Genomic DNA, 11,880 nt, shown 5'->3' with positions numbered 1-11,880 from the left:
GGAATCTGGGTCAGCGGCCGGCTGTCCGGCCGCCTCTGGGTTTTGGGACCCGTCGCCGTCATCGAGCTGGGGAGGGGACTCGAGGCGTAATCCCCTTCGTCTCCCCCCCGCCCCACGCCGTGTAACGAGATTCGGCGCGTCGTGGTGGCCGCAACTCCGAATCTGATCCCTGGAGACGGCTTCACACAACTCAACAAATGGGTCGTAGTAGTTTGTGCTTTCAAGATGGGCTCGGCGAGACTAAATGATGCGCGCTCGCCGCTGTCGCCTTAGTTAAAGAGACGGGGTTGGGAGGGGCCACGTGAGGCGGGGTCGCGGTCAACTTTTCGGGGGTCGGGCGGGAGGTGTTTCCGCCTCCTTTCCGAGGTCGCCTCCTCGGCTTCACCCAGCCCTTCCCCCCGGGGCGGAGGCTCCGGGCGAAGGCGGGCTGGGAGGCGACCCCGTTTTCCTTTGGGGAGTCCCCGCCCCGTGTGGGGTTTCCCGTCGGTCGGAGCGGCAGGTCTGCAGAGCTGGGGCCGGTGACCAGCGAGGAACCTCACGCCTGCGATCGCGGGGGGCAGCGTCCCGCGCCTTGCTAATTGCAGCCTGAGTTAGACCCAGGACTCGGGATCTCAGGGGTATCATTTTTAACTCGGGGCGGAGGCGGCGCCTGTGCACACCAGCATCGGGGACGAGTGGGGTCTGCCCCGCGGGCTCCGGCGGCGTGCGGAGTGGGAACCCGAGATCTTTATGTACTTAAAAAAAAAAAAAAAAAAAGAGAAGATCGTTTCCCTGAAATTGGCAGGGGCCTGGAGGTGGTAACAGTCGCTGTCATCCCAGAGAGAACTTCAAGTTTTCTGGGGCCTACTCTTCATGAGTTTCAGAAAAAAAATCAAACTGAACAAGCTGTCTGTCAGGAGCCCACATTTAGAGTGCTTTTTCATGTCTTCGGTTGGAAAAGCGGACCCCCCACCCCCACCCCCGCCGCGCGTCTGTTATCTACCCTATCGCAGTAATTTCCTTGCCTGCTTTGGGGAGGGCCTGCCATTTTGCATCCTCTCCTTCCTCCCCTGTGGTGTAATAACGGTCTCTTGTATTTGCATAGCTCTTTACAGTTTACAAAGCACTTTCCGTGTTTGTTATTTACTTTCCTTCTTCGGACAGACTTGTAAGGTGGGTTGTATTCTAGAATCCAAATTAGCGGAGTCTCAGGGCCTGCAGTTATTTACTCAAGTGAAAGAACTGGTTTTCTGACACCAAATCTAGGGGCACTCTCCTCTACTCACTAGACTAGGAGTCCAAAGACTTAAGAGTGAAGGGACAGCTCAGCCACACACAAACTGTGACAGTAGGCAAGTCATTCTCACCCTCGGGGGCCTTGGTTTCCTTCTCTCTAAACAGATCATGGTGCCTTCTCTGCTCATGGAAATAATTATGTCAAAGTCATTTACACAGAGAAGATGGCATTCTTTGTTACTTTTTAGCCCTCAAAATGCTTCAGACATATTTTCGCATTGGGAATGGAGAGCCAGGGGCTCCTGCCTGCCCCTTAAGTCCATTTAGGCCCACACCAGAAAGTTCTGTTTTACAACTCTGACCTAAAAGAAGATCCAGCCCCGTCCCAAGAATGGGGAAAAGTCCACAAAAATGCTGCTGGGATGGCAGAGAGAAATAATGTTTGTCAAGGATTTATTGTTCTGGGTGATATTGTTTGGCCTCGATATTAGAACAAATGACATCCAAAAGCTGGGTCGCCTCAGAAGGAGCTTTCTACTATTTCTTCATGAAAGGTAACAAGGTATTTTCGAGTTATGGTGGCATTTATCAACCAAAGATAAAGGAGATTAAACTGAAAAAAACAAAAACAAGAAAACCCCAGAATAAAACAGTTTCCTGTCCCTACTGTTTTAGGGCAGCGCACTTGCATTCCCAATAGCCTACGTGTCCCCTCACTCCATAGATATTCGCTCTGATGTTGAGAGTCGTCTTCATCAGGGTCAGAAACAAGTTTCACGTGGGACCCTTTTCAAAGTTTTATTTTTTATAGATGAGTGATTTGAAGCAGGCATTAAACTTCTTAGTCCAATTTAAATTTAAAAGATTAACTTATAATGATGATTTCAGACCATATTTCATTTTGGGGGCAGAATGAAAAGGGTCTGTGTCAGGGGATTGGGGGTTTTAATGTTCACATTTTCAATGTCAGGACCCAGGTCTTTTGCTAAACAGACTGAGAACTAAAGAATCATGTATGTTCTCTCTCACAGGTGACAGAGTTAGTCCTTGATAATTGCCTATGTGTCAATGGGGAAATCGAGGGCCTGAACGATACTTTTAAAAAACTAGAGTTTCTGAGTATGGCTAATGTGGAACTAAGTTCACTGGCCCGACTGCCCAGCTTAAATAAACTTCGAAAGGTAAGTTGACAGTAGGTGGGAAAGCATCATGGTTTTGATATCAAAGGGCTGTTATTGCTAGTTTTTGGCCAAATGGAATGACCATTCTGCCTTTTAATTAGAAGGTTCTAAGTTTTAGAGGTAAGTTAAAGGCTTATGTAGGATTTTGGAATCAGCTCTAATATTGCTTTTAGAAATTTAAATTTAATAATGAAATTGCTTTATGGCTTGAATTTAGATTTAACAGCTACCGAATGCTTTTCTCTAAAATGTAAAATCCATCTATTATCCAACTGGAACCAAACCTGGGTTAAGAGCCCATTATACGGATAATCCCTGACTTATGATGGTTGGCCTCACGATTTTTCCACTTTATGGTGGTGGAGAGCCATATACATTTAATAGAAACCGTACTTCGAATTTTGAATTTTGATCTATGTCTGGGCTAGTCAGTGATGTAATCCCAAGGGAAAATATCTGATACTCTACAGTGTATTCGCTGTGTGAGGCACTTTTGCCCAACTGGAGGCTAATGTAAATGTTCTGAGCACGTGTGAGGTGGGTCAGGCTGAGCTGCAATGTTCAGTACCTTAGGTGTGTTAATTGCATTTTCAACCTATAATATTTTCAACTTATGATGAGTTTTTCGGGAGGTAACTGTGTTATAAATCGAGGAGCATCTGTATAGGGGTTTTAATACATTATTTGGCAGTTGGTGGAATTTGGAAATTAATGACTTGTGATAGTCTCTTGAAGCCAGAGAGAATGACAGTCATTTTGCCTTTTGATTTATTTTTAAAATCTTTGATCTAAATCTTTCCCATTCTTGGTTTTATCCTCATGTTGAATATATAGTTGGAACTCAGTGACAATATAATTTCTGGAGGCTTGGAAGTCCTGGCAGAGAAATGTCCAAATCTCACCTACCTCAATCTGAGTGGAAACAAAATCAAAGATCTCAGTACAGTAGAAGCTCTGGTAAGTGGAAAGGTTTGTCTCTGGACTTGCTTTTTTTGGTTGAATTTTCTGAGATTTCCTTATTTTATCCTATTAATTTCTATTTCAGTCTTTTGAAACTTCTGAATTTCTTATATGTTGTCATCTAGATGGTTATTGCTTTCTTTTCCTTTGGAGTACGACATTCAGATAAAATTTTAAACTGATGAGAAATTTTTTGTATCATCAACATCAGGAGTGGAATATCTGGTTTGAAAAGTTCTAGTATTTTCTTAAATTCTGTTTCCCTTCTTGACTAGTTTTTTTTCTGAGTGATTTCATTATTTGCTCCTTTGTTACCTAGTATCAGGAAAAGGAGATGAAGTGAAACTCTGAAAATTGTTGCTCTGATTTTTAAAAAGCTTGGGAAGAGGTTGAAATTGTTGAAAGTAAGCTTGACTGTGGATTTAAACTAAATATGTTGTTTTTGTTGCCTATTTATGCACAAATTCAGTCAACAAAATCTATTGCATGCCTGCCATAAGTAGAGCACTAGCCAAGTGCTGGAGACATAGTTGTGAATAAAACACAGTTCCTACTCCTGGAGTTTCCATGCCAGGGCCTTGTTAAGGGAACGACTGTGCTTGATATAATAACCCTCCATCATAAAATTCTAAAAATCCAAAAATCATTCAAGTATGTATATTCTGGTTCATGAATTAAAAAGAAATAACTTGATATTTTAAAGCTCGAACGTAAGTTTTAACTTTTTACTTTTCCAGCAAAATCTTAAAAATTTGAAAAGTCTTGACTTGTTTAACTGTGAGATCACAAACCTGGAAGATTATAGAGAGAGTATTTTTGAACTGCTGCAGCAAATCACATACTTAGATGGATTTGATCAGGATGATAACGAAGCACCAGACTCGGAAGAGGAGGATGATGAGGGTAATCATTCTTAATACTCGTAAACGTGTCACAATTATAACCTCTGCTCTGGCCACGCAAATTAGAGTGGGCATGGATATTTAGGCATAGAAAAAAAAAGATGTTAGTAAGACAAGAAAAATTTAAAAACTTACAGTTCTAGTCCTGTATTTCTTCTTTCAGATTTTTGATATCTTTGGGAGAATTTAATGATTATTATATCAAGCTTCATGAAATTTTATATCTGTATAAACTTGTATATTCACCACCTGTTTAAGTGGCAACATTTCTTTATTTTTTAAGTTTACTTTGCAACTTTTAAAATAGTACTTAAAAAAAAATTCATCACAGTATTATCTATAATAGCCACAAAGTAGAAACAACTTAAGTGTCCATCAGTTGATAAATGGATAAACAAAATGTGACATATCCATACAATGGAATATAATTCGGCCATAAAAATGAATGAAGTTCTGACACATGATATAATATGAGTGAACCTTGAAAACATTCTACTGAGTTAAAAGACACAAAAGGCGTGTGACTCTATTTACATGAAATGTCCAGAGTAGGCAGATTCACAGAGACAGAAAGTAGATTAGTGGTTGCCAGGGCTGGGGGAGGGAGAATGGTGAGGGACTGCTGATAGATTTGGGTTTCTTTGGAGGGTGATGGAAATGTTCTAGAATTAGATGGTGAATATACATTTTTGAGTGAATGGGTAATTAATAGATCAGATGACAAAGTAGCTGTTATTAGTAATGAGATACTTTGTTACTATTATTGGAAAAGAATTTGATGGATAGACAATGTTATAAAGTGATGGAATGATTAACAAGCAGGTTTTAAAGTGTTCACAAAGTAAAAAACTTTGTTTTGAATAAGATCTATACTTTGGAAAAATTTCACAATTTAGAAACCATATTTCTCAAATAGAAAATATGGATGTCATAAAAGGGACATGCTTAAAAATAAAATCACCCTGAGATACTTCCCACCCATTGGCTTAAGAGATTGAAGTGATTGCGGGCAACGGTTGAAAGGATCAACATATCATAAAGAAACACTAGCCCAGCCATTTGCTCATCTTTTAAAATATTTTTAAAGATGGAGATGAAGACGATGAAGATGAAGAGGAAGATGAAGCTGGTCCACCTGAAGGATTTGAGGAAGAGGAGGAAGAGGAAGAGGATGATGATGATGAAGACGAACCGGGCTCAGAACTGGGAGAGGGAGAAGAGGAAGTGGGCCTCTCTTACTTAATGAAAGAAGAAATTCAGGTGAACAGACCCTTCTTACATGACCTGAAAATTAACTATTTAGGCACAGAGTTAAGTACTATAAAAAGTACGTTGTGTAGAAATCTGAGTTATTTCTAACTTAATGAGGTGCATGTGTCTGACTTGTCTTTTTTCTCGCTACCCCCCCTCCCCCAATTCACACTGTATCCAATAGTTACAGACACCTACTGATTTTACCTCCCAGATGTCTCTCAGATCCACTCTGCTGTCAGGGACATGGTCTGGTAGAAACATTTTACAAATGTTCCTGAGCTTTTCTGCACATATAACACTGAGATTGTACCAACTTCATAATATCGTTTTAAGTGTTTAACAAAGTCCTATCTAGTTGCTGGCACATTGTAGGCACTCAGGAAAGTCTTACCCCTAAAGAGTTCTTGCTTTGCGTCTGTAGTGGCTTTCTCAGCGCCCTCCCTGAATGCAGTGTCACCACTCAGGTGTATCCTTTGTGGTGCTGTCTGCGCAGTCTGACTGCGAATGTGATCATATCACTCACCACCTTGGGACCGTTTAATGCTTTCCTGTTGCCACTGAGACATGCAAGGTCCTTTATTCTCTGGCTTTATCTCCCTCTACGCCAAGTTAAATCATCACACGAAGCTATTTTTTTGCCTTTCTGTCTGTATATGAGTTTTCTATTAATATAAACAATATGTAATACATTGTTTATCTGAAATGAATTTGTACTCATGCCCTCTGATGAACTTTCTTTTTTCTGAGGTAAACATAAATATATAAAACATGTAAAGTGCACAGATTTTATGTACACGTCCATGAAGTTTTACATATGGGTATCCTTGTATGATCGCCACCCAAATCACGCCTCGTGAACTTTTATATTTAAAAAGTCAACTCTGGAGTTGCCTCATTGTTGAAGCTCTCTATAATTTTCATACAGTCACTCCTTTATCTGTTACCTTAGATTAGGCTTCTGTTACCTGTAGGCACTTTTATAAATACGTATTTATTGGGCCAGATGGTGAGCTCCTTAAGGGGCAGGCCAGTCGCCTTTGTAGCTCAGCGTCTGGCACATTGACTGGGACACAGTGGGCTCATGGGAAATGTCACATGACTTGAGCAAATGATCTTTAGCTCCCGGGAGTTATCTTTAGATAAGTTATTTTCTCCTAATGTTAAATTGTTGTCTTGTTTTCAAAATTCATAATTTAAAATAATTTTTTTATTATTAAAAATGACATCTCTTATTTAGACTCAAAATTGTTAGTATTCTCATCTGTTTCCCTAATAACTTTTACATTGGGTATATAGGTGATATCACTGATTAATGATCATTTTTCTCTGATATCATTTTAAATATAAAGCTTGTGTGGAAAAAAATACGACTCAAACTTGTTTGGGGCTGTAGTGAGTTAGGAGCTATACAGTGATGCAGAATAGAACTTTAAGTATTTTAAGTACTCGTAGAGAAGGGTAACCTGTTCCATTTACATCAACATACAACTTGAATATTTTTCCCCTAAATTTTAATTTATTTGGTAAAATAAGGGATTTATTTATTTTGCCTTTGGCTTTTTACTTTCTATGCTAATAATTCCTCTTAAGTCTAAATAGTACTAAGTAATTGAAAAATGACCTTCAGCTAACTGCAAATGTTTATGTTTATCATTCCATTGAACATTAGAAAATATTAACTAAAAATGACATGGTCACGTATGGAGCAAAAATCCCTGAGATAATACATACAACATTAAGTCAGTGTAGTACCCAGGTAGCAGGGTACTATTTCAGGCATTACGAAATAATTTGGATGTATAAAATGAAATCTTGTTTTTAGAAACTAAGAGCCAGCAGAAGCTTCAGAAACTGTTGAGATTTAAAAAGAAATTAGAAGGAAATAGAAATGGTATTCGGTTAGCTATTCTTTGTTTGAGTCTTATTTCTACTTCAACTGCTCTTCAGAAGTAAGGAATTAATATGTACAAAGGACTTTGTGTAGGTATAGTACAGTTCATGAAAAATAGGGAAGGAAACTTTAGAAGAGTTGGGAATTATGGTGCTCTTCAGTACAAATGAAGAAACATTTTTTAATTAGGAAAAGATGGGAGTCTTTAAGAGCAACTCTCTGGCGGTCTAACAGATGATATTTAAAAAAAAAAAAAAGACTTAAAAACATGAACTAACTAATCTATTTTGTTTCAAACAAAATCCAGAGAAGTAATTCACTTTTTAGACTTGGGATTTTCTAAATTATCAAGGAATGAATAAATGTGATTAGTATCTCAAGTCTTTTTAAAAATATTATATATATTTAAATTTCCTTTTTTATCTTTCCTTGCAGATTTAAGATATTTAAAATGATTTTTTCTCTCTTTTTCTTTCTCCTTTCCTCCTTTACTTTCTCTTCCCCTCCTCTCCCCTCTCCTTCACTGCTCTCTCTTCTCCCCTCTTCTCTTCCTTTCTTTTCTTTAGTTTAAGGCTGCGGGTTCTCCTAATTTTTATTGTGGTTTCTTTGTGTACTGTTTGCTACCCCACCTATTCCTCCTGTTCCCAGGAGCTTCGTGGTGTTCTGGCATGGAATGCTTTACAGTGTTTGCTGTTAGCTAAATGCTGGAAAATTAGGTTCTTTTAAGTATTACTAGACACAAATGGGGCTGTGGATACTGTGGAAAGGGTGGGTTGTCCAAATTCTTCCTAACTACTTAGCAGTTCTTTATATTTGCCAATTAAAGTATTTTTAAGGAGCAATAAACTTATTTTCATAAAGAAACTAGATTTAGTTGGCTTTTTTGAAAAGGACATATATAAGTTAGGTTATTAAAACATGGGAAAAGCATAGTTTTTTTTGTTCTTGTTGGGCTGTATTATTATTAAACAGTGAAAAATCTGTATCATGGCTTATTTATTCTCAAACTAAATATTTGAATTTCAAGGATGAAGAAGATGATGATGACTACGTCGAAGAAGGGGAAGAAGAAGAAGAAGAAGGTGAGTTATATTCGCTATGAAAACGAAGGGCAATTTTCCCAGGGTATTCATTAAGTCCATTAAAAAAAAACAGCTTATAACATTTATTTTCAAAATAGGAAAGAAGAGGTAATGGATCTTTGAGCTCAACTTATTATTTTTTCAGGGTCTTCCATTTTAGAGAGAGTTAAGCCTTCTCTATCAGAGAACAGTTGCACTCCGGATAATGATTGCACTGTTTAGATTTGTTCTCTGGTACTCTTTATCTAGGTCTTCCAATATAAATTTTAAAATTTACTAATAATTCTGTTAATGTCAAGCCCTTAGTTTCTGGATCTGTACTTTGTGATTTGGCCACAAGGGTGCATAGCAAGCTGTCATTATTTATGGATTTCTAAGTCTGTTCAATACACTGAAGTTGAAAGAATTTCAGAGAGGAAAGATATTTTTTGTCATTAACTTTTTACTAAGATAGAGTCAAAACTTTGTAAATTAACAAATGTTTATTCATTAAAATTAAGTATTTTATACTTTTCCTTTTACTCTTTCAGAAGAAGAAGGTCTTCGAGGGGAGAAAAGGAAACGAGATGCTGAAGATGATGGAGAGGAAGAAGATGACTAGATCATTCTGAGACCAGAATCCCTATTTCCTGGGTGTGCAATAGAGTGGTCACATCTTCTTTGTTTCTTCATGTACAATAGCTATCCCTACAGAAGATAATGTGTAACTTTTTATAGGAAAAGTGTGGTTTTACTATTTTTGCCTTATCATTCCAAATAAGATTTACTAGTCTGTTAATGATCATATTGTATGTAGAGAAAATTTTTCATTGACCCCCCCATTGTGAAACTCCATAGCAGTTTATTTAGAATCTTAATTTTTCTAATACAAGCTCACTGTATTAGTCATTTTAGCCCATAATTAAAACATAATCGCTTTTACACAGGTGTAGTATGGTGCATTTTATTCATAAGGTTTTAAAGTTATTTATGAATTAACCGAAATAACAGTCAGCTGGAATATGAAATGAAAATAGTCTCTTGAATGATAAGTTTGTCATTTTTTTAGCAGTGACCCAAAGATCTTTAGTTTGAAGGCAGTGGCTTTTTTTTTTTTTGGCTAAGGATTTTTGAGTGCTTGTCGCACGAGTAGCTTGGAAAGTAGGAGCAGAATAGTAAAGGTTCTAGTCCTTAGGTTTCTGAAACTTTTAAGCTGGGTGATTAATAAGGTTTTATTTTTGAAGGAAAAAATGCTTATAGTAAGTTTAGAGACTTGCAGGTGAGCCCTTTGTTCTTCAAGCTGAAGATCATGACATGCTGACGGTTGTTTGTTTTTTGTTTTAAATATGCATTTTTCATTTTCTTCTCAGCAATCCTTTTATGATCACTTTCCTTTCTTGTTTCACTCTCCTCCCTCTATCTCAAAAAAAAGTTGGGAAACTTATGGATACCCAGGAAAACCTTTAGTCTTATACCTCAATCACCTTTTTTAGACTTATCTCAGTTTTAAAGAAGCTAAGTCAAAGAAACTGAGGATTTTCTGAGATATGAATATTATCAATACAGTTTTATGTAACAGACTCTGCTTATTGTAAATCTTCCTTGGTTGACAAGATGTATAGACTGTATTAGTAGGATGAAGATAGAAAAGAAGCAGAGTGTCTTTTTCTGTGACTGCTGTAACTTAAAGTTTTTGGAAGCAGCAATAGTGTTCCTTAAAAGTCAGAGCAATTGCTTGTTGATAATTAATGAGACATTAAAGTCAAAATTTTAAATTAGCTTCCCAAATGATTTAGATACCACTCTGCAAAGTATTTCTAGTTTTTCTGAATAGAACCTTTAATTATTCCTCCTAGTTTTATAGCATTACCAGATATAGCATTCGATTGGACTATATCAGGCAGTTGGAGAAATATTTGAAACTAAATCCATATTAAAATTAAGACTTGTTTTCAAGTGGATGTCTATTAAAAATAGAAAAATATTTGGGATAAGTATGAGTGTGTGTTTCCTTATATGGCTACTAAATATAATATGAGTAGACAAGTACATCTCCATTTTTGTTGTAGAGGCTCCATGTTCTAGGCAATTGCTTTTTTAATCTTGGCTCTAAATTTTTTCCCCACTTTGTTTTGAATATGTGTTTCTTAAATTAGTGTCAGCAAATTAATTGAAGTTACACTTCTACACTTTGAACACATTTAAATTACTGAGTATAGTAATTTTTTAGTTTAAAAATGTGTGACTTGGGGTTTTAAAGTGAAAATTAGAAAGTTATTTGTGGATAAACTAAAAAAGTTGCACAACCGACATAAAACTCTTGGGATAAGTTTAGTGGGGGTGGGGTGGGTTGGGGTAGGATTGCAATCTCCAAAAGGCTAATACTTTATTCCTTTTCGAAAATTGAAATGCCCTGTTTTGGTCCTGAAGAATTTTTGTCACATTGTATGCCAGATTATAAAATACTTATTTTTAAAATTAAATCTATATATTGACTTTCTTATCAATCATCTTATTGTGCAATCAAAATTAGAGTTCTTTGGTTTGAAAACACACGTAGAGCCTCCAAATAACTTTTTAAGACTTATTTAGCTTTGTGGGTGGTATTTTCATGCAAATAAGTAAGGGTGGGTTTTATATTTTGTAGAAGTTTTTGGTCCTATTTTAATGCTCTTTGTATGGCAGTATGTATATAGTGTGTTAAAATCCTCAAAACTCTCCTTAAAAAACTTTGAAGTTAATACTTTTGTGCAACTGTGTTTTGAATAAAGCCATGACAGTGTTAAAAACAAACAAACAAAAAAATGCAGTACTCCTGATTATTCTTTTATTGTTTCTGACTGTTCCCTGTTTTTTTCTGTGACTGCTGTAACTTAAAGTTTTTGAAACCGAATTGCTTCAAATAAATTGAAGATTTGTTGTTAATGATTAGTTTCAGTGTATGACATTCACTTTTCTGAACACCACCATTAGGGGCTCCGAAGGTCTTTTTATTTTTTTGTGAAAGCCTTTTTAAAAACAAACAGCTTGAACGTTAACTCATTTAAACACTTGGATGTGATATGAGACATTACAATCTTAAAAAGTTTAACTCATCTGCCTATTTAACTTTCTAAGCAGAAAAATTCTGGATTTCTTTAATTTTCCTTTTGGAGTTCCAAATCGAGCCAACACTTTTTGTATTTAGATTTGAAGTAATCATTACCTATAGTTGAAGTAACATCTATAGTCAACTAAAGTGATTATAAACCTATTGTACATCAATAATTTTCTAAAATTAATCCAGGGTTTTTATACCGTGTGTTTATCTTCAGAATTCTTAGATAACGTAAATACAAACATACATAATTCTTGCATGTTTACCTTGAGTAAATCAAACCTGAATCAAAAAATATTTTTTTGTGCTCTCTTTTGGT

General features: G+C 36.8%; 1 protein-coding gene across 2 annotated transcripts in view; it reads left to right on the top strand.

Moving 5' to 3' along the window:
- Positions 1-11,392, top strand: part of ANP32E (acidic nuclear phosphoprotein 32 family member E) — a 12,380-nt gene extending 988 nt beyond the window's left edge. Inside the window, exons 2-7 of one of the 2 annotated variants that reach the window (XM_025052308.1) lie at positions 2,247-2,396; positions 3,231-3,353; positions 4,094-4,259; positions 5,346-5,569; positions 8,431-8,485; positions 9,016-11,392. In XM_025052308.1, coding sequence (XP_024908076.1) covers positions 2,247-2,396; positions 3,231-3,353; positions 4,094-4,259; positions 5,346-5,569; positions 8,431-8,485; positions 9,016-9,086 — 789 coding nt within the window. In that variant the 3' untranslated portion in view covers positions 9,087-11,392. Of the gene's footprint in view, positions 1-2,246; positions 2,397-3,230; positions 3,354-4,093; positions 4,260-5,345; positions 5,570-8,430; positions 8,486-9,015 lie in introns of those variants that run through there. The other variant, XM_025052309.1, reaches the window with a different exon arrangement.
- Positions 11,393-11,880: the final 488 nt, after the last annotated feature.

The sequence above is a fragment of the Pteropus alecto genome, unplaced genomic scaffold (assembly GCF_000325575.1).
Source record: "Pteropus alecto unplaced genomic scaffold, ASM32557v1 scaffold106, whole genome shotgun sequence".
Classification (NCBI taxonomy): Eukaryota; Metazoa; Chordata; class Mammalia; order Chiroptera; family Pteropodidae; genus Pteropus; species Pteropus alecto.
The sequence above is the reverse complement of the archived record's forward strand: the minus strand, read 5'-3'. Positions and strand labels throughout refer to the sequence as shown.